Source organism: Dryas octopetala, chromosome 1, assembly GCF_963921425.1.
Source record: "Dryas octopetala chromosome 1, drDryOcto1.1, whole genome shotgun sequence".
NCBI classification, from domain to species: domain Eukaryota; kingdom Viridiplantae; phylum Streptophyta; class Magnoliopsida; order Rosales; family Rosaceae; genus Dryas; species Dryas octopetala.
The window spans coordinates 2,014,006-2,035,810 of NC_141366.1; the positions used below are offsets into that span (position 1 = coordinate 2,014,006).

A 21,805-nucleotide genomic window follows, 5' to 3' on the forward strand; every position below is an offset into this window, starting at 1 on the left:
TCGAATTCGAGTATCAAAAGGCATTTGGAGTGGTCAGTCTTCATTTGTGCAAACACTAAGTGACCAACAATTTTCTTGGGCTTTATTATATAATAGAGATGATTTACTGCAACCTGAAGTACACTAAAATCAAATTGCTGGTAAGCAAATTACATCTTAAGAAAGCAACAAATGTAATGCAGGTTGAATCCATTTTTGAACTCTTAAGCACATCATCATCCAAGCCAGAACTTTCAACTGCTATAGTGATAATATGGTATACAATTACTGATTACTCTAACAATCCAAAGGACTTTGCATCAGATGTTGGCATACAACATACACCATTATACTTCACACCGATTCTAATCAAGATAAGAACTAGTAAAAAATAAAAATAAAAATTACATCATCTTAAATCACTTGGTTTTACCAAACTAGATCATGTTCAATTCCTCTGTTCAATTTATTTTTCGGCAGTTGGTACGAATTTGACCACTGGCTCCTGTAAGCGGGCTTAGGTTCCCCATTTTCAGCATGGCATTGGCAAAATCTGCATAGAAAGTTGCAGGGTTGGTGCTGTAAGTGGTGACCTGAGAGTCTGTTGAACCACCACTGAAAAGCTGTTGGTCAGAATGCAAGAGACCCTTGCCATTCACCAAATTCTTATAATAAGCGTTGTCAAAGATAACAGGGCTTGTAACATCTAGTGGTGAAAGGTTGTCATCACTCCCTGTGCTTGGACAGTTTGATTTCAATGATGTAGCAAATGCTGAGTTGCTGTTAGTCTCATTATATATCCGGTTTCGAAACAACTTGCACTTGGCTTGACCCATTGTGTGAGATCCTAGTCATAAACATTAATGGTTATCATTAGGGGAGATGATGCATGTTGAACTGAAATAAGCCAATCACCCAGAAAGTGATCTAAGCAAATCAAATGAATTGCTTGAAAGTCAAGTAATTAAAATTAGAGTAGTACTCAATTTTTATTTTTTGTTTCTGCTTTTTTCAGAATGTTCTTACCTGAGAGAGCTACCAATTCTTTGGCATTAAATCCTTTATTTGAGAAGGCAGAGATGAGGTCATTAAGATCCAGGCTTGGGGATGGGAGTTCAGTATTTGCAGCACTTAAACTTGCTGTGGTGGAGTCTCTTCTGCCCAACTGAACTGTCCATGAAGGCCCTCCCGACTACAGATATATTCATCAATTTTATAATTATACATACATATATATATATATAATATTAAGATGTAGTCTGTTGGATAATGTCAATGGTCCAGATTAACAGTCTAACAACATACGAGGCACAAGAGAACATTAATTTCCCATATGTTTCTAGCAGGTATTTATTCCTTTCATGACTTTTACTGTTTCTTATGCACAAAATCTTACTTACTGAAACAACTGAATCTCGGGCTGCGATGGCAAGGATATCTGCACAGGAAACCACCCCAGGGCAGATACTCTCTAACTGCGATTTTATAGTATCGATCACTTCGAATCCTCTCAATGAGCCTCCATTAGGTAACGCTGTCTTTTCCCCGGTGAAATTCGAAGTGTCATCTAATAAAACAGATGCATCACATCCCTGTTTAAGTCACACGCAAATTTGTCAATAATAATAATGACTACAAGTTACTATATGAAGCTGCAGCCAAACAGGTACAACCACAAGTCTACAAAATTATGTATGCTACTTTCTCTAGTTGAATTACTGTCATTAATTTATGGCACTAATTAGAGTGCTCTCTGGTCATTTACAGCTAGCTCTGAACAACAATTAACACAATTCTTAACCATAATGAAGTTGAAACAAAGTGACAGGTGCTAAGTCATTCATATTTTATATATATTGGGAGAAGGATCCATGGCATCATATGAAAGAGAGGAGGGAACATGCATTAACGAAGCAATCATGGAAATGGAGACGGAGCAAGGATGCCCCCATGCGATGCTCCTTCATCACTGCATTGATAACTGCAGTCCGAACTGTAGAAAGGGCTTTGGGGCAGGTTGTTGCATAGTAATCTGAGGACACTGATTGTACAGACGCTATCCTAAACAAGAACAGAAGCACAAAGAAGCAGAATCTGTTGTGGTGTGAGATAAAATCCATAATGCCAAAAAAGAGAGGCCAGTATAATTCTTTTCCTTTCTTTATCTCCAGCAGGATGAAACAAAATTCTGTATAAATAGAGGTTCCCTTTAGTGAATGTTAACTGTTTACTAATTTACTATTAATGGTCCTAAGTCAAAGTTTCTAATACTTCAATCCAAACCTACCAAAGTTGTCCGAGTTCAATTGTTATCTGAACCAGAAAACATAGAAGGATTGAAATCTGAACTGTTTTTTTATTATAATAAGTTTAGTATCTAAACCCTTCAACCCAACCTCCACTTGGATTGAAAAACTGGCTGGCTTATCATTGTAATGCAGGGATTGTCTCTCTGAATTTTATTGTGTAACTTTTTTCTAGACAATTTTTAATGGAGGAAGAAACCAAGGCCTACAATTTGACTATGTTAGTTGTTACAGTGTGTGAACAAATTTGTCATGGGGAATCAAATTAGTCAATCCAACAAAAGGTTGATGCCACTTACAAGTTTTTTACTACCTTTGCATGGACAAGGATGAAAAAGGAGTGTTTTGCAATTGCCCCAAACTTTAGAATCTTCCAACTGCTTGTACAAATAAAATTCCATAGAGAGAGAGATTAAATTCAAAGTTTTCGCTTTCCCTTTGAATATCAGCTAAAGTAAAATCATGAGAGGAAAGATTAACTACAAAGCCAGATAATATGGACTCAGTGAACCTAAGTCACATCAAATCTCCCAGCAAGTTAGACGAGTATATAAGAGAGTTGACCATTCTTTATTTTCCACTCTAGTAACAAAGGAGAAGAGTTATAGTTGAAGTTGCTAAGTAGCATAATTGATAACACGTTTTGGCAAAAGAGAAGCCATTGTTACATTTAAAGAAGCTATCTCAAAGACCAGATTCTTTCCCACTAATTTCACATTTAACTAGCTTCCAGGATGGCCAAAGCTAGCACAGTAAAGAACTCAGAAACTTTAGCATCAGTTCTCATAGGCGTCGAAAAAGACAAAAAAAACGGTAGTACTAGAATCAGTTCAAATAGGTGATCTGAAGTCTGAACCATGCATAAAAGTGAGATTAACTGTAAATCCACGACTGAAAGCTAGTATAGTTCAACATGAAATGGAAAGCCTGTGGAAGGAATTGACATGCAATTATTAGCGTCGGCCAATGCAGAGAATCTGTAATAAATTCCAAAACAGAAGTGAGCTTCCCTGACATAGTAAACATTCTCTCAGTAGATAATTTCCTCGTATAACAAAAAAAATACAACAAATCTTATTCAACGTCTATCCAGAACTGTCAACTTGTCTATAACAATCACATTATACATTTTTCTCTTTCATTAGCTCTCTGTTAAAGAAACAAGGTGGTGGACAAAAATGAGCTAATAAGGCAGAGGCCTATTCCCCAGTGTGCCTTCTACTACTTCACTGCGACAGTCAGAATACAAACGCCTCATCCCCTGCACCATTAGGGGCTAACCTATCATCCATCTCTCGAAGAGTAGCTGCCAGGGAATCATTAATTCCAAGCAGATACTGCAAGCGTGATAATTTCTCAGGTGTTGGGTCACTTTTCGCATATATAGCATACAGATCAGCTGGCTCTTCCGGCACATCCCATGTAAGTGGCTTGGCAGGTACAGCTTTGTCACAAGCCAGCAAGTCATTAAGAGAGGAAACCTGCAAAGCAGAAATAAGCCATCAAATTTTGCCCTTAAAATCAATCAAATCTTACCAGCCTATTTCCACTACTCATTCAAAGTATTCACCATCCAATATTTGGACCTGGTACTTACAGGACTAAAATAATAACAGAAATAAAACCCATACCACTCCTTGACGATTTCTCTGCCTCAAAAGCGACACAGCTTGAATCAGTGAGTTTGATAATCTGCTCTGTGCAAGTTCCCGGACAACATTTTTTGCCTTCTCAGCATTGATGTTGAGATCTAATGGGATTTTCTCATAGACTTCCTCCTCATCAAACTCTCCAGTGCCCGATGAGAATATCTCATCCACAGTTTTTTTGAACAGGTTCTCTCGCAAGCTCTCAGATATCATGTTGTCTAAATCAACACTTGATTCTTTAAGTTCTCTTATCTGCTTAATATTGAGCCTCCCCTGACCAATAGCTGTCTCAATGGCAGCTGCCATTTTTGTAGTTGTTATATTCTTTATTATCTTTTGTACATACTGTGGAGGCAAGCCAATTTGCTTCTGCACCTCATTAAGTTGGTCTACCCTGGCTTTTGTCAATTGTCCATCAGCTAAAATGACCTCTGCTTGTTGCCTGAAAGCTTGCTCAGCCAGGCTCCTGTGTACTCCCACTACTTCCTCAGGGCTCAAACCCAATATTCCCCCAAGCTGATTTAGTAGCACAAACTCTGAATCATCCTTCTTTGTAGTGATCTGAGCACCAAATGGAATCCTGGTCACTTCACCAGTCATACAAAAGAGCAAGTATGTTTTGTAGAGGTCAGTCCTTTCTCTTTCTTGCAGGTCATCTTTAAGAGTTATCTCAGTCTGGCCAGGCTTCCCCAACTTTGCTGCAAGTTCCTTGTCGGGTCTTATTTTTCGAAGTGTCTGAATAGATTCCCATTCCTCATCCTCTAGTTCCTGTTTTTCCTGCTCCTTTATTGGCTCTTCTGTCGAAGTATCAGATGATTCCCCTTTTATGTCTGCCACCAATTCTGTCACAACCAATGTGTTGAAAGCTATCATCTTTTTAAGTTCTTTTGCAGCCTCAGTACGGCTCCCAGCTGCCCGTGCTCGTTTTATGTAGTTGATAAAAATCCTTCGGACCTGCATAGATAATATAATCAAATTGAAATAAGAAGGGAATGTACTAAGTTGGAATTACAGACTGACCATCAAAATAAACAATCAAATAGGATACTCACTGCCTTGCTGGCAATAGACATGGCAGCCTCCCTAGTCAATCGCAAACCATGAGCTGCCTTTCTGACAGCTAGTTTTACATCAGCATCATAACCATCAACACCAGATGCAATTGCATCCTTCACAACCTGTACAAAAACCACTCCGAAAATTAGTACAAAACTTATGTTACAATATACCAAGTACGATTCCGAGGTTACATCAGATTGTGTATCATGCATATTTCAAAACAACAGACTTTTTTAACACATCAAAGCAACTCAAAACTTCACGATACATTAATACACAGATTCTCTTACAAGAAATCTAAGTCAAAGATCAACTAAAACTAAGAAACAAGTTTCCGTAGTAGTGTACACATGTAGACACGGAGGGTTTGGGGGAAAATACTACTGTTCCATGATTACAAGGGATCTCAGATAGGATTTTAGAATGAAGTTACCTTTTCAAACAAACTGCCACAGATATCTGAATGGGCAGCTTCAACAGTCTGCTGAGGTATACAAAGCATGACCCGCAGCCTTAACAGGGCAGCAACATCCTCCTCATTCAGTTCTCCATCAGCAACACACTGCTGGAGCTTTTGCCGGTAAATTTCTTCAACAGGAAATGCAAGTCAAATTCTAAGAGGAACAAAACGTAGACTTATCCATTATAGCACCAAGGTAGTGTTTGGTTCATTGGAATGAATCAAGGAATGCAACAAATATTCCTAAATGCCCATTTGATTGATTGATTGACAAAATAGGAATAGGAGTGGGCATTGTTATGGAATGTCCATCCCCTAAAATGATGGATATTATCAATTCCATTTCATTTCAATCTTGATTTCATTCCATTAGTTCATTCCAGCAAGGCAGCAACCAAACACTACCTAAATACAAAAGATGGTGAAACTGAACATATAACTAAAATTGAATGACCAATTTATGCATGTATAATATTAAATACGAATTGATATTTTAGAAGTAAAACTGTTCAGATGACAAGCATTACAACTTCCATTACCTGCATGCATCTCACTGGCCTTCTGTGGATCAAAGTGCAGCTCTTCACAGATATTTTGAAGGAAGGCTGCTTTGCTATCTGCTGTTTCTAAATCACCCCCACTAACAGCTTGTGAAAGACGTTTACGGTATACCTTCAAAGTAACATCAAGCACAATGGCTTCTGCCTCTCGCTTGCCTAAACCAAATATATTCCTTAACTGATTCAACGCAGAAAGCTACACATGCCAAAATTAATTATGAATAACAATAGTAGAAGTGGCAGCAGCAGCAGCAGTTACTGCAGTTCATAAGGTGAAAACTATACAAACAGTCTTTGTTTACCTTATTCTCTTCCAAGCGACCTGTGGATAAAGAATCCGTAACATATGCCCTATAAAGGAGCTTCAAGTCGTCCATCTTTCTATCACCTTCATACTCACCCCCTAAGCCAGAGATACAAGTAAGCGGAGTTGGGATGTCAAAACCTCAGCGATTAGAAACATACAAGCAAGAACTCAGTACAGATTCTTACCAAGTAAAGAAATTGGCCCAACCCCAGGGGCAAACTGAGCTGCATCTGGCTGGTTCTTAAGTGAAATGAGCAAACTATTGAGTGCAAGTATCTTATCAAGCTCTTCCACAACTTGCGTGACTCCCCTACTGGAAAGCTTAATTTTATCAGATGCCACAAGTGCTATACATTGGGGAAAAAAAAAACAAAAAACTTAATGGAAATGAAACAAAACTCTACCAAAATCAAAAGAATCAAGCATCATTCCACATTCATATTTTGAAAAAAATATGCTCTCTGATATACTCATTTGAAAAAAAAAAAAAAAAGAACAAAACAAAAACAAAAGAAGTTGTACACGAATAAATTCTTGTATGGCTATATTCAGATGACAGCAGCTTCCATTAAGTTTTAACTTTTAACACAAATAAACATAGTTATAAGCTGCACTTATTATGGAAGTAGTGAACATACGCTGCTCTTGTTCTGGCCTTGAGTACACTGAGTGCTGCTGAAATATTTTCCTCCACTAGTTTTCTTGTGTGCTCCTTGAACAAGTCCTCAGCATGCTTCATAGAACAGAATTATCCACATTGAGACACAACTATAAGCAAGCTAAAGAAATTCTACCAAACAAAGAAGGTACCTCATCAGAAAGCCGATACATACGCTGTGCTTCTTTTAGCCTAACAAGCTGCTCCGCATCAATATCTGACCATAATATAGTAAATTTTGTCAGCATTAAAAGCATAAAATAAATAAGAGCATTACAAGATTGAAGAAACAAAATGGTCAGCTAATATAATGAAATTCTTTTCAAAAATCATAAAAAAAGAGCGTTAAACTCTGAGCAAATACTATAATGAAATTCTTTTCAAATATCATAAAAAAAGAGAGTTAAACTCTGAGCAAATAGCATCACAGGGCATACTCGTAGAGCAAAGATAAGACATAATTTAAATTTTCCTTTCCAGGTATCTTAAAGTTGGACCATCAAACTACTAAATGCCAACACCGCCACTCCCTTTGTAAGATATAAATTAAGAACACAACAAATAATCAAACAAATTGTTCCTCGTATCCCAGGAACCATTTCCTACAAATTTAAGCACAAACTTCAAATTGCTCAGGGTTTATTTTCTGCTTATCACTGGGTAGTGAAAGCTAAAGGCCTTAACACATGATGTGGTTACCTCTGCCAACTGATTTTATCCTGGAAGCATATAGACGCTGGGCATTATCACGGATAGCAATCTCAACCTGGCAGAATAAGATAAGTGTTAAAATGTGGGGAAGAGAAAAAAACATCAGAATTTTGGTATCAGTTGAATTTGGTCCATATTAAGTATTGAAAATGATAAATGAACTACCAAGATTGCAAGAAAAATGTGATTCAGAGTATACAGCACGATGTATGACATTATTACTGGTCAAAGCAATCAGTAATCAAAAGATACCTGGGAATCAGTTGCCTTGAAAACACGCTTCCAAGGCAAGAGGAAAGATGAAGCATCTCCAAACACAAGCGTTGAAACATATATCAGCTTCTGAAATGCCTGCACTGGAGACACACTAACAATGGTCAAAGCCCTGTACCTCCATTCAATAGGCGTACAAAATGCTCAAAGTTTCAAGCAGAAAAGACCTACCCGACGCTGCTCTACATCATCCTCACGGTCTCCAGCCTCAAGCCTTTGTCTGAAAATTCGCCTACCAATCTAAAAATCCAAAAAGCACCGACACAGTTTGAGGTGTTGAGAAAAAGTAAATACACTTTCTTTCAAAAACAGAAAAATAAAATAATATATATATACAAGACCCACCTCCATATGCATAGCAGCTGCCTCAGGATCATCGATGCCTAGAGCATTTTTGAAGTTGGTGATTGTTTCAACTTCATCCCCTGTAAGTTCTTGGCTTCCCGGAGGAATCACAGAGGATACAAAACGACAGTACAAATCACACAGCTCTGCATTGAACGCTTCGTCTTGCTTGCTTACACCATACCTGCAAAATTAACAATTTGAAATCAAAATTCAATTAGGCCACTGGAAATTCAACAACCTAATTCAGAATTTTGCTATTTGATTCTCACTTTTTGGCAATGCCTTCGATGTCCTCCCTCTTCACCGCCTTGGGGTCGTCGCCGAGGGCCGCAACGTAATTGTGTAACTCCACGGCCGCGACCTCGGGAGCGCCCGAGTTCAAAGCGTACACAGCAGCCCCACCAGCCGCTCCGAGCACCGCGGCCCCACCCAAAGCGGTGTTCCGGGTCTTGCCCACCCGAAGACCCAACCCGTAACCCGCGGCCACAGCTCCGGCGAACACAATGGCCGAGGTCACCAATCGGAGCGGAGGCGACAACTTCTCGACAACGGGTTGGATGCCTGTGAGCTCTCTCTTGTCCCCAAAGACATTGGGAGGCAGCGGCGGCGGTGACGTGGCGGCGTCGCTCGGTTGGTCTGAGGGGGGGGCGGCCGAGCTGCGGGGAAATGAGACCCGGAAACGGCGTCGTCTGGTTTGTACGGAAGTTGAGGTGGCGGAGCGGACAGGGACGGGGTTGAGGAACGGCGAGTGGAGAACTGAGCGCTGCGGCGTGGAAGGAGGAGCGAGGAGAGCGGAGGGATTCATGGGCCCCGCTGTGATGGGATAGAGCGAGACGATGTCGTTTGGGGAGAGTGTGAGTGTGGGACTAGGGAGGAGCTAAAGGGCTTTCTAGGGTTTGGGATCGGAGGGTTATATAGGGTTTAACGAAACCCAATGATTGAAGAAGATAAAGGGTGAAAAGTGAAGAAAGACAAAGTGAAGATAGATAGAGAGCAAAACAACAAGACAAGATGAAGCAGAGTGATCGTTTAGCTACCGTGATATACAATGTTACAATTATTAGGATACATGGGCCTGGGCCTTGCCTCCGGAAATGTGCAATGGGTTTTTAAAAAAAACCTCATAATTTTTTGGGGAGGTTATGCAGACCACTTAAAAGTGCTGAATTGACCCCTCCTTTTTTATTTTACAAATATTTCTAATATACCCTTAATGTAAATAAAAAAATTTATTAAAAAAAACCACAAAACCCCATCCCTCCCACCCATCCGCTAGACCAGTCACTCTCTCTCTCTTCGGTGTGTCGCCTTCCGGCGATCAGTGGCGGCGAGACCACCACCAGTCAACTCGCTTGCCTCTCCTCTCTGTCCCCATGGTAGCCTTCAAACCAGGAAAGCCCAAAAAACTCGAACCCAGGCGAAGACCCGATCGGTCCCTTTGCCGGCGATCTTCCTTTTTCAGCAGAGTTGAGACGCCGAACTACTTGGGTTTTGTTCCCCAGGTCACGGCGAGTCCAACCCTGGTCTTCCCTTGCTCATCCGACCACCGTGCGCAGCTAATCGACGTCGTGAAGCTTCGCGGCTTTCATCGCCGATTCCGACAAATTTCGATGACGAATTGGGTCGATCCATGTATGGTTTTCGATCCTCTCGTTGTGTTCTTGTTGTTGGTTAGATTGGTTTGAACCAATTATGGGGAGGGGTGGTGGTGGCAGTGGTGAGGTCTGGTGGTGGCATGGGTGGGTTGTTAATGGTGGCAGGGGTAAAATAGGAAAAAATGGGAAAAAAAATCTTAGGGTGGTCGAAATAGCCTTCTCCTAATTTTTTTGTATACCCCACATTCAAGTTTTATTTTCAAAAATCTTTATTTTGCCCCTTAATTAAGAAGTGAAAATAGCAACCCCACCCCACCCCACTCCACTAGGCTGACTCACGAAAAATTATTTTGAGCAACTGATACCACGTAATGTAATCAATTAAACGTATCATAATATGAGTGAATGTTATTAATATTATACCTTACTAATATAAATACACCGTCAAATAATACTCATTAGATTTGTTATACTACATAACGGTGTATCAGATACACCCAATAATTTTTCTGACCCACACAACCCATCTGATCAGCCCCACCCTAGCTCACCCTTTCACTCTCTTGTCACGAAGCCGATGGGGATTGTGGCGGAATGGGTGAGTGGAGGGAAGAAAAAAGGAGAAGGTATAGTGGTGAGATTGATTGAATAGAGTGTTGTATTTTTCTTTTCAATTATTTAAAATTCTTTCACACTCGTGTCACGTAAGGCCTACTACTATGCAGTCGGAAAGTGTGACCCAAAACCCATTTTGGGTCACAAATGAGTCACACCTTAACACTATGAGCCGGAAAATGTGACCCAAAAGAGGGAGTAACCCAAAGTGTAACCCAAATTCGGGTTTCAGTGTGAGCCAAATTGTGTGTGACCCAAAACCAGCAAAGCCCACCCACGTGAGGAGAGAGAAGCAATTGCTGGGCAAAAAGGTTGGTGGGCCCCGCGCCTGCAGCTACTGCTGTGGTTGTCGGCTGAACAGAATAACAGATCCGGACTGAGTCTCATCTCGTGGGCCGCGCCTGGCTTGCTTGGCTGTTGACGCGTGGCGTGCTTGGCTGGTCACCAACGGTCCAGATGAGATGACCGTTGGTGATCAACGGCTGCTGTGCTTTGTCTTTTTTTTTTTTTTTAAATGGGCCGGAAAATGAATCAAAGGCCTAGATTAATGGACCGTTGATAATCAACGGTCCAGATCGGCCAAATCCTTTTTTTTTTTAACAAATAATTAATAAATCATTTAAAATAGATATAATATCCGAAAAATTGCCAAAAAATTTCTAAAAAATTTTAAAAAATTCCCCAAACCCTCCAACAGCTATATTTTCAAAATGGGTCTATATATATCACACAACACTCATATGGTTTCATCACAAATTACAACCTTTGTTTACCAAATTTGCACAAAATTTTTTTTTTCTTTGTCATGGCTCCTAGAGAAAGTGCTTGGGTGGTAGCTGAAGATGAAGCCCTAGTGATGGCATACCTAGAGAGGTCTCCCGACGGTTGTCTTAATGCCCAAAATAGAGCCGCCATGCTTTGGGAACAAATTTATCAAATTTTCAAGCGTAACGTGGGGGGTGAAACCATTCGTAAGGTTGGCGGTGTTAAAGCACGATTCAAATATATTGCGCGTAATTGCAACAAATTTTATGCTTGCTTATTGGAGGCCGAGTGAATGCGCGCAAGCAGTACAAATGATGCCAATGAGGTAAGTTTTTATGCATTTATATATTTGTATGATTATTTTTTGTTTTATCAAATTATCAAGCATATTTATATATGGCTTATTTGCACATTTGCCCCCTGACTTATAGGTTGTTTCTCAGTTTGCCCCCTAATCTTTATTTCTGTCAAATAACCACCTGAACTTTAAGTCCGTGTCCCACATAACCTTATTCCGTCCACTCCGTCTTGACCTCCGTCAAAAAGATGACGTGGCGTGGGTAATATGGTCATTTCAGCCCTCTGAGTGCCACATGAGTGCCATTTCTGTATTTTGTGGGCCCCAAATGGCCACGTAACAAAGCTAGCCCAAGCCATACATACAATTCAATCCCAACTCCCAACTTGGGTTTGCCCGAAAAAATGGCTGCAGAGCTTTGCTCTCAATCTCAGGCACTTCTCCTATCCACGACAACCACCATTCCCCAACGCTCCCAACCCAGAAGTAGACCCACCACCACCGCCTTCATCCCCTTCTTCTCTCTCTCCCCCCCCCCAAACCTCTCTTCCACCTCCCCAGAACCTCCAAACCTCGACCGAGACTCCAAGTCCTTTCCCAGGCCACTGCTCTCGATTCGGCCATCCAAGCCGGCCATGACCGACTCTCCAAGGTCCCCATTTCCCACATCAGGAACTTCTGTATAATCGCCCACATCGACCATGGCAAGTCGACTCTGGCAGACAAGCTGCTCGAGATGACTGGGACTGTGCAGAAGCGCGAGATGAAGGAGCAGTTCCTCGACAACATGGATTTGGAGAGAGAGCGAGGCATCACCATCAAGCTCCAAGTTGCTCGGATGCGTTATATGGGCAAAAATGGTGAACCCTTTTGCTTAAATTTGATTGACACTCCTGGGCACGTTGATTTCTCTTATGAGGTCTCGAGGTCTCTTGCTGCTTGTGAGGGTGCTCTGCTTGTTGTTGATGCTTCACAGGGTGTGGAGGCTCAGACTTTGGCTAATGTGTACTTGGCTTTGGAGAACAACTTGGAGATCATCCCTGTTTTGAACAAAATAGACCTTCCAGGAGCTGACCCAGATACTGTTATCCAGGAGATTGAAGATATTATTGGGTTGGATTGTAGCAATGCAATACTTTGTTCTGCTAAGGAAGGTATAGGTATAACTGAGATTTTGGATGCCATTGTTGAAAGGGTTCCTCCACCTGTTGATACTGCTGAAAAGCCACTGAGAGCTTTGATATTTGATAGTTACTATGACCCATATAGGGGTGTGATTGTGTATTTTAGAGTAATTGATGGGAGGATAAAGAAGGGTGATAGAGTTTTTTTTATGGCTAGTGGGAAGAACTATTATGCTGATGAGATTGGAGTTTTGTCTCCCAATCAGTTGCAGGTTGGAGAACTTTTTGCTGGTGAGGTGGGTTATCTTTCAGCTTCTATAAGATCAGTGGCTGATGCTAGAGTTGGGGACACACTCACTCATTATAGTAGAAAGGCAGAGAATTCATTGCCTGGATATGAGGAAGCCACCCCAATGGTGTTCTGTACTTCTGTGGCATGTTTCCTGTGGATGCAGACCAGTTTCCTGAGCTGAGGGAGGCACTTGAGAAACTGCAGCTTAATGATGCTGCTTTGAAGTTTGAGCCCGAGACTTCGAGCGCTATGGGTTTCGGGTTTAGATGTGGATTCTTGGGGCTTCTCCACATGGAAATTGTTCAGGAAAGGCTGGAGAGGGAGTATGCTGTTGGGAGGGCTTTAACACTAAAGCTGAAGGAGCTTATACCAACGTGGCCATTTGGGGCCCACAAAATACAGAAATGGCATTCATGTGGCACTCAGAGGGCTGAAATGACCATATTACCCACGCCACGTCATCTTTTTGACGGAGGTCAAAACGGAGTGGACGAAATAAGGTTATGTGGGACACGGACTTAAAGTTCAGGTGGTTATTTGACAGAAATAAAGATTAGGGGGCAAAGTGAGAAACAACCTATAAGTCAGGGGGCAAATGTGCAAATAAGCCTTTATATATTTGTATAATTATTATATGTTTTGTTTATAAATGAAGCATATTTATATAATGGTATTATTATTTTATTGTTTTGTTTATGTATCAAACATATTTATATATTTGTATGATTATTTTTTGTTTTGTTTATAAATGTAGCATATTTATATAATGATATTATTATATTGTATTTTGTTTATCTATCAAGCATATTTATATAGTTGTATGATTATGGTTTTTGTTTTGTTTATAAATGTAGCAAATTTATTATTTATTTAAGTTATGTTTGCATTTCCACAAGAAAATTTATATATATATATATATATATTTTTTTTTTTATTATTGTAGTTTACGCAAGCACTTGAAGGCTTTCGAAACAAGACTGGATTCAAGTTTCCATGGGTGCACATTTGGGAAAAAATAAAGGAAAGTGCAAAGTACGCTGCGGTTCATGCTACTGTTCGGTTTAGTGATTCAGAGACCCCCGCCACCGACGATGCCAACACTCCCGCCGATGATGATCCCGAGGAGGCCGATCCAGTCATACCACTTGGCGAGGACGAAAACCCACCACCATTCCAACCAATAGGTTCCTCGCGGCTAAGGCCACCAGGGAGAAACCATGCAAAACGGGCCAAGGCAGCCGAGTCTGTCCAAACTCATATGGTTGAGGCAGTAGATCATTATAATGAAAATTCAAGGATTTTCATACAAACAAGACTTGACAGAGAGCGTGCAAAGAGTGAAAGAGACGCCGCAAAGGAAGCAAGAGAAAGGATGAGGATCGAGATGCAGCTAGAATGGGAAGAACAAAATATTATGGGCCAAGACCTCTCCAAAATGAATGATGGGCAACGGATGTATTGTGAGCAAAATATGGCTGAAGTCATTGCAAGGAGGCAAATGCGTGCTAACCACCATTCGGAGTGCACTCCATTTGGATACTACCCGGATCTTTCCAACCTCAATCACTCAAACCAGGGGTACCCGCCTAATAATTAGAATTAGACCTTGCTCTTTAATTGTGTTTTTTATTTTGAATGTTAATCTTGTTTTAAATTATGTTTGCTCTTTAATTGTATCATTTAATTTGAACGTCAATCTTGTTTTAAGTCATGGTTTGCTATTTATTCAAGTCATGTTTGCATTTCCACCCAACATTGGATTCTCCCTTATTAACCACAGACTGATGCATGCTTTACAGTAGATAAGACTGATGCATGAAATGACTACACCATCATAAAGCAAATGAATGTGGACCATTCATTTCTTATCTCAAATGCAAGTGGTTTCAATATAAATACCACTATATTTACCATGTTACACTCAATCTTATTTCAGGATCATTTTTCATTCCATAAACACTAAAATGAATCCTTTGTATGTGTATTCATCCTCCTCCTCGTCTTCGGACTCTGATGCTGAATGGGATAGGGAAGAGGATGGAAGGGAGATGGTGGGTTAGTTGATTGTGTCAATGGGTCATACCGTCGTCGCCGGTACACCAAGGCATGGCTGTACTTCTTCAAATCGCCGGTACACACACTGGAATCGAGAAGCCGCCCACGAACGTCTCTTGGACAACTACTTCATCCCCTCGCCAATCGAGGACACCCTGACTTTCCGCAGGCGATACTGCATGCACCAACCGCTATTCAATAGAATTCTCGAAGCGGTTTGCCTCCAGGATGAGTATTTCCGTCCAACAGTTGATGCCGTCGGTAGAGTGGGTTGCACACCTCACCAAAAGGTGACTGCAGCACTGCGGGTGATGGAATATGGCATTCCATATGATTTGGTCTCAGAGTCAATGACCATTAGCCAAACCACCATACGACAGTCATTCTTGAAGTTCGTGAGAGCCATCACTGACGTCTTCGGACCAGAGTATCTCCGGAGGCCTACCCCGACCGATTTGAGAAAACTTTTGCGAAAGGGGAGCCGTAGAGGATTTCCAGGTATAATTGGTAGCTTGGATTGCATGCATTGGGTATGGCAAAATTGCCCAATGGCCGAGCAAGCTGTGTACCGTGGGCATTATCGTGTCCCAACAGTTATCCTTGAAGCCGTTGCTGGGTACGACACGTGGATATGGCATGCAAATTTTGGTATACCTGGGTCGAATAATGATATCAATGTGCTGGACTGTTATCATCTCTTTGATGATATGATTTCCGGCCGAAACCACAGGGTGAAATTCACTGTGAATGGGATAGACTACACCATTCCATACTTTCTTGCAGATGGGATCTACCTTCAATGGTCAACTCTTATCACTACATTGCACAGTCCCGTTCTTCCCCACCATAAGTTGTTTGCCGCTCGACATGAGGGATACAGGAAGGATGTGGAGAGGGCGTTCGGAATTTTAAAAGCCCGGTGGCAGATTATAAAACGACCTGCTCGTTATTGGCGTCCGATTGAGCTTGGGTATATCATGAAGGCGTGCATAATATTGCACAATATGATCGTGGAGGATGAGCGCCCTGAGGATGACTGTAGGGATGACCCAATAGACACAGAAGCGAGCACTACAAGGGCAGAAGCTGAATACGAAGGTGTAGAACCATGTCCGACCGGTGCCGCTCCATCATCATTACCTGAGATGAATGTTCATCGGAATTTGCTTAGGGACCGAAATGTCAACGAATCCCTAAAAACCAATTTGATTGAGCACATCTGGATCCGAGAGAGGAACCCACCACTTGCCCCAACCTAGTGCGACCTGGATCATGGTTCGTCAATATTGTTCTCATTATCGTATGTTAGGTTAATCTTCGTAGTTGATCCTGAAGTTTGTTATTTGTCTTTGTATTTGCCGTTTAAGTGTGTTTGTGTTTGTCAGTTGCAGTTTGTGAAATGAAATAAAGGCATTGATTTCTCTTAGCTGACATGACATGACACAACCATCACATGCTTGCAAAATAATTCACTAAACCAATGACAAGACTATACACTGACTCCACACTCCATCACATGCACAACACTGTTGCTTCACATGTGAGATTCGAGTATTTGTGAATCCATCAGGGAATCCAATGGGCAAGTTATGCACATTTTTGCACTATAAATACCAAGGTTTAACTATAAGGCCAACACATCCACATAACTATCATTTAGAAATGGCTTCCTCTTCCAAGCAAAGTGTCGATGAGAGCTCCAAGCAAGGCGTCGGTGAGAGCTCCAAGCAAGGCACCGGTGAGAGCTCCAAACAACAGTGCGATCAAAGCTTGTGTAAGTGCCTCCCTAACTGTGCTGCACCATTGTGCGATTATTGTTTAATGATGGAGCGTGCAAAAGAACCAGACTGGAGGTGCTGCAAGTGTTCGGATGATATTTTGGTCCCTTTGTGTGCATTTTGCAAGAGATTAGAGCTCAAGGATCTAGCCAACCACCCAAATCTTCGCCACCAATGGTTGAACCACATGCCAGAGCCCAAACCACCTGTGCCATGCACATGCGGGAAGAACCCTCCGATTCAACCATGTGATGAGTGTGAAACCGAACAAAAGATCTCAGATTTGTATAATTACGGGGGTGTCAATTCTTCATCATCGGACTCTGAATAAGAAGTTCGATTCATTTTCTGTCATGTCGAATGCAGTTGTTGTTGTTGTTTTTTCTTTAAATCATCGTATTGTTCTTGTTTTTTCTTTTAGTGATCATGTTGTTCTTGTTTTTCCTTTAAATCATCGTGTTGTTTTTCTTGTTTGTGGTTGTTGAAGTCCCGATGTTGTAAGGCTTATGTTGTTTAATTTATGAAATTTTCTTATTTTAAATATATTCAATATTGACCTTATTTTAAAGATCTCCTTAAAATAAGATCAATAGAATAATTTTTATTATACTTTAAATTTAAAATTATCGATTAAATATCACTTAATCAATATTAGGCATATTTTAAATATGTATAAAACACTGTGACCCATTTGGGTCACAGCACCATTGCAGTGAGAATTGGGTCACAGCACTATTTGTGACTCAAAATGAGTTTTGGGTCACAAAAAATGGGTTTACCATAGTGGAAGGCCTAAAGGTACTGCATAAGAAAAAACTGCAAAATAATATGGTAAATTCGTAATCGATCAATTAAGGTGAAAATGTCAGTATTGGAGATGAATGTTTTATGTGGGGTAATATGAAAAGAAAAATTAGTAGGTATCTTTAGAAGCCCTCCTGTGCAAATTGTGAATGGGCCTAACGTCTATATTAGGATACGGGCTTAAGGCCTAAGCTACTCCATCAACGCCAGGCACAAGCTTTCGCTGCAGCCTCTGCTCTGCAAAATGGCCATCGCTTCACTGCGACTCTCACTCTCGCCATGGCTTCCGAAGTTCCCAACTCAAAGCTTCCATTTTTCAAACCAGAAATTACCCCTGAGACCAAACCTTATTTACTGCTGCTTCTCCTCCTCCTCTGCTGCTCAACAAACCTTAACCGACTCTGAAAAATGGCAATCCGTTCGAAAGAAGAAAGTCGTTCTTCGGGTCGGGTATGTCGGCACCGATTACCGAGGTCCGTTTCAAATTTGGGCATTGTTATTGTTAATTTATTACACTAAAGTTCAATACTTTGTCGCTCTTTCAGTTCATTATCTCGCTTTTGATATATATGTGCATTTTCTTTCAGGTTTGCAAATGCAAAGAGACAAACATTCATTATCCAGTAAGCTGTTTATCTTTGGCACTATTAGTTTCAGTGGTTAAACAATCGTCCTTAAAAAAATCTCTGTTAGTATTTTAATTTCGTTATTAATTTGTGCCAATGGGTTTGTCAGAGTCCCAATTTTTACATAAACCAGTTATGCCAAAAAAAAAAAAAAACATGCTATAAACATTTTGAGTCATTGACCATGTCACGTACTTGAATCAGCTTAACATGCGTGGATGGGATGTCGCTAAAAAGCATTGCAATTTTGAAATGTAGCAATTGAAAAAGAACTGGAAACTGCCATATTTAAGGCCGGAGGTATCCGCGATAGTAATTTGGGGAACCTAAACAAGATTGCGTGGGCCAGAAGTAGCCGAACGGATAAAGGAGTAACTAAGCTGACTTATAACCCATTTTTGTTTGTTTTCTTTAACCATATTGTTTGCTATTTGCATCTGTTGGTGTTGGTTTTTGATCTTTGCTATGGTGAAATTAATATTGTAGGTTCACTCATTAGCGACGATGATATCATTGAAAATGGAAATCCCTCAAAATGCGTGGGACGGAGACCCTTATGGCATTGCTCTTGTTGATCACATCAACTCTTATCTTCCTCATAATATCAAAGTTTTTAGCATTTTACCTTCACAGAGGTGAGACAGTGAGCTTCAGTTTCTTCATATTTATAGTATAAATTATAAAATAACACCAATAGTTATGAGAAGAGTGAGATTTTGGTAGTTAGAATTTAGACAATGGAGTGAGGACATGCATTTCCTTGTTCGTGTGATTGTTCCAAGATATTACTATTTGTAGATATTAATGGAACTTAGATTTTCCTCAGATATTCCTTCTTGTTGTGATGGCATGCATTTGCTTATGCTCTATAAGTTTATTAATTTGATTGCCTATTTCTTTAGGAGCTTTGATCCTAGAAAGGAGTGTACTCTCCGCAGGTATTCATACCTCCTTCCTGCTGATGTTATTGGAATCAAAAGTCACTTCAGTGCAGCTGAAATTGATCATCACATTTTAGACTTCAATGATATACTAAAAGCTTTTGAGGTGTGATTTTTTTGTCTTCATTTTCATTTCTTTTCTATCAGTGTGAGACTTTGACTTCTTCTGTTTATATTATAGTTGATTCCTTTTAGCACCTAATTTAATCTCTGTCTTTAGCAAAAAATTCTCGAGTTGAATTGTCTGTATCTTTGAATTCACTCTGCAGGGAGAGCATCCTTTTCATAATTATACGGTACGATCTAAATACCGGAAGCAGATTCCTGGAAAGAAATCACCTATATATCGAAATGTGACGGGGAGATCACCTGGGGAGGCATCAGCCTCCGAGTTTGAGGAAAGTGATTCAGAAGAAAATTTTGATGGAGCAAATACATCAGATGATGAGGTACTGAACCAAAATAAAAATTCAGTGTCCAGTGATTGTAATGAAAACTTAGTCAATGCTTGCAAGAATCAGGGAGATGATGTGAAGGATCAAAATTCTGGTTCAGTCATTCGTGCAAGATGGTTAAACGAACCCGATGAGCGAGATAGAATTGGTGCTTCTCATTTCAGAAAGATTTTTCGTTGTTCTTGTGGAAAGCTGGAGAAATCGCTTGGACATGATTATGTTGAGCTTTCCATATGGGGAGAGTCTTTCATGTTACATCAAGTAAGTCATTTTAGTGTGACCCTGAAAATTCTTAAATACACAGCCACACACACACAGGCACGTCCAGATTGCACCCTAATAACTTAGATTTGTCTTGCTGGAGAACGATAACAATAATCTTTATATGCTCACCAGATCCGCAAAATGGTTGGAACTGCTGTGGCTGTAAAGCGCAAGTTACTCCCAAGAGATATTCTGACATTGTCATTGGCCAAGTTCTCACGGATAGTCCTACCACTTGCCCCATCTGAAGTTTTGATTTTAAGAGGAAACAGTTTTTCAATTAGAAAACGACCTGGAAATGTAACTAGGCCTGAAATGATGGCAATAGTTGAATCAGAAGAAATTATTAAGGCAGTCGATGAGTTCTACACATCTGTTATGTTGCCTCAAATTAAAAAATTCTTAGAACCTTCAGGATATCCTTGGAAAGAATGGGTTGAGAACTTGGATAAAAGCACGAGCATTCCAGATGCAGAATTGGATGAAATCAGGAATGCTTGGAAAGTGTGGAAGGAAAAGTTTGACAATGTCGCATCAGTCCTAAACTAGTGAGACCAGGTACATTGCTACTCATTGATTTCATTTTGGCATTGCTTTCCTAGATTTAGATTACTTGTTTTTGTGGTTTTGTGTTGATATGGTTATTATTCGCTGTGGCAGAACCAGCTTGTTACCATCTTTCATATCATGTAATCTGAATTGGCTGGATCAAGGACTAGAGATGTCCAAAATATGAAGGCTTATAATAATATTGATGAGAGTTGCACTTTGAACTGGCTGAGGAAGAATTTAAATGATTTGAGGCTGTCACTTACTATCTGAAGAAACTAATTCGCAGCAATCATTAGCATTTGGTTTGACAAGCAGCACGATCGCTTTTGTGTTTTCGTCTTATCATGTGAACAAATCACCATTCCTTGTGCCATTTTGGCAGCAAATGTATGCTCCAAGCATTTTTTATTTTAAGGAAAAAAAAAAAAAAACTCCTATCATCTTATGGGAAGTACTTGTGATAGTCGTACGTGTATATATAACTCATATTTCTTTAGAACACTGTCATTAAAATTTTGAAACCTATGAGAACATGGTGGAATTAGATAATAAGCCTAAACCTCAGCCAGTACTTGTGAAATTTACCATTTTCCTTACTGTCACCCAATTTGTCCATGGAAGGTTTTTCACTATTTTTTGGTTGTGTTTTGTAGTGCTTTCTGGAGAAATCTTTGGGCAATGGTTTTAATTATGTTTAGGTAGTTTGATTTTTATATGCTTTTAACAAAAATATAGCAGGTGAGCACCCTCTTTCCTCTTACTAGTTACCACACAGCCCTTCTTTTTTATTTACAAAATTACAAATTTATCCCAATTTGAAATTACCATAAAGGACATTATTTTGAAAAATAAAAAACAACAAACCACCCAGACTCCGATCCAGCCTCCACCCCGCTGCCAGCGGTCAGTGCACCTTATACTTATAATTGTCATGGGCTTCTTGCAGTCCAAGACTCCAAACCCTCGGTGAAAATAATAGGAAAAATCAAAACCCTAATTCCTAAAACCTTACTGAGACTCGTTAGAATGAAGTTGAAGAAGGACTCCCACGTGAAAGTGAAGAAGCAAAAGCGGAAGATGAAGAGGATTCCAGAACCACAACAACAACAACAACAAGAGGAAGCAGACTCTGATTCTGTTTATGATTCTGAAGCTGAACCCAAAAGAAGAGATCAATTCTTATCAATTAATGTATGAGGAAGACCGCCCTAAGTTTGATCCTAGAGGGTAACACACAATGTGACTTGAAATTTGGACTAATCTTAATTTTCCACTCTTTCTGATAGTTCGGCATCTAACATGCGGACCATTATCAAATTGGTTAGGCTTAC

The 21,805-nt window shown here is 40.3% G+C and overlaps 3 protein-coding genes and 1 pseudogene across 6 annotated transcripts; 2 read left to right on the forward strand and 2 right to left on the reverse strand.

Moving 5' to 3' along the window:
* Positions 1-440: 440 nt before the first annotated feature.
* LOC147296272 (cationic peroxidase 1-like) lies at positions 441-11,643 on the reverse strand. 3 transcript variants are annotated; one of them, XM_086230148.1, is made up of 5 exons: positions 11,595-11,643; positions 1,884-2,035; positions 1,380-1,571; positions 1,006-1,171; positions 441-826 (listed from the first exon to the last, which is right to left on the reverse strand). In XM_086230148.1, the coding sequence occupies exons 2-5, from the start codon at positions 1,944-1,946 to the stop codon at positions 441-443; spliced, it is 807 nt and encodes a 268-aa protein (XP_086086274.1). In that variant the 5' UTR covers positions 1,947-2,035; positions 11,595-11,643. The 3 variants fall into 3 exon arrangements, with proteins under 3 accessions (XP_086086274.1, XP_086086275.1, XP_086086273.1); XM_086230149.1 differs by lacking the exon at positions 11,595-11,643 and adding an exon at positions 2,204-2,216 and having other exon boundaries at positions 1,884-2,011; XM_086230147.1 differs by lacking the exon at positions 11,595-11,643 and having other exon boundaries at positions 1,884-2,099.
* On the reverse strand, positions 3,253-9,274 carry TIC110 (translocon at the inner envelope membrane of chloroplasts 110). The gene is made up of 14 exons (XM_086229028.1): positions 8,580-9,274; positions 8,308-8,491; positions 8,134-8,202; positions 7,942-8,040; positions 7,678-7,744; positions 7,131-7,195; positions 6,959-7,053; positions 6,506-6,633; positions 6,316-6,416; positions 5,993-6,209; positions 5,427-5,581; positions 4,987-5,112; positions 3,917-4,888; positions 3,253-3,766 (listed from the first exon to the last, which is right to left on the reverse strand). The coding sequence occupies exons 1-14, from the start codon at positions 9,113-9,115 to the stop codon at positions 3,524-3,526; spliced, it is 3,057 nt and encodes a 1,018-aa protein (XP_086085154.1). The 5' UTR covers positions 9,116-9,274; the 3' UTR covers positions 3,253-3,523.
* Positions 11,644-11,987: 344 nt separating the features above from the next.
* LOC147296274 (translation factor GUF1 homolog, chloroplastic pseudogene) lies at positions 11,988-15,059 on the forward strand (annotated as a pseudogene).
* Positions 15,060-17,847: 2,788 nt separating this feature from the next.
* LOC147296275 (Pseudouridine synthase family protein) lies at positions 17,848-20,946 on the forward strand. Of its 2 annotated transcripts, none has more exons than XM_086228920.1 (8): positions 17,848-18,109; positions 18,224-18,259; positions 18,521-18,633; positions 18,749-18,897; positions 19,201-19,309; positions 19,473-19,919; positions 20,055-20,480; positions 20,583-20,946. In XM_086228920.1, the coding sequence occupies exons 1-7, from the start codon at positions 17,881-17,883 to the stop codon at positions 20,469-20,471; spliced, it is 1,500 nt and encodes a 499-aa protein (XP_086085046.1). In that variant the 5' UTR covers positions 17,848-17,880; the 3' UTR covers positions 20,472-20,480; positions 20,583-20,946. The 2 variants fall into 2 exon arrangements, with proteins under 2 accessions (XP_086085046.1, XP_086085045.1); XM_086228919.1 differs by having other exon boundaries at positions 19,165-19,309; positions 20,583-20,944.
* The last annotated feature ends 859 nt before the right edge of the window (positions 20,947-21,805 follow it).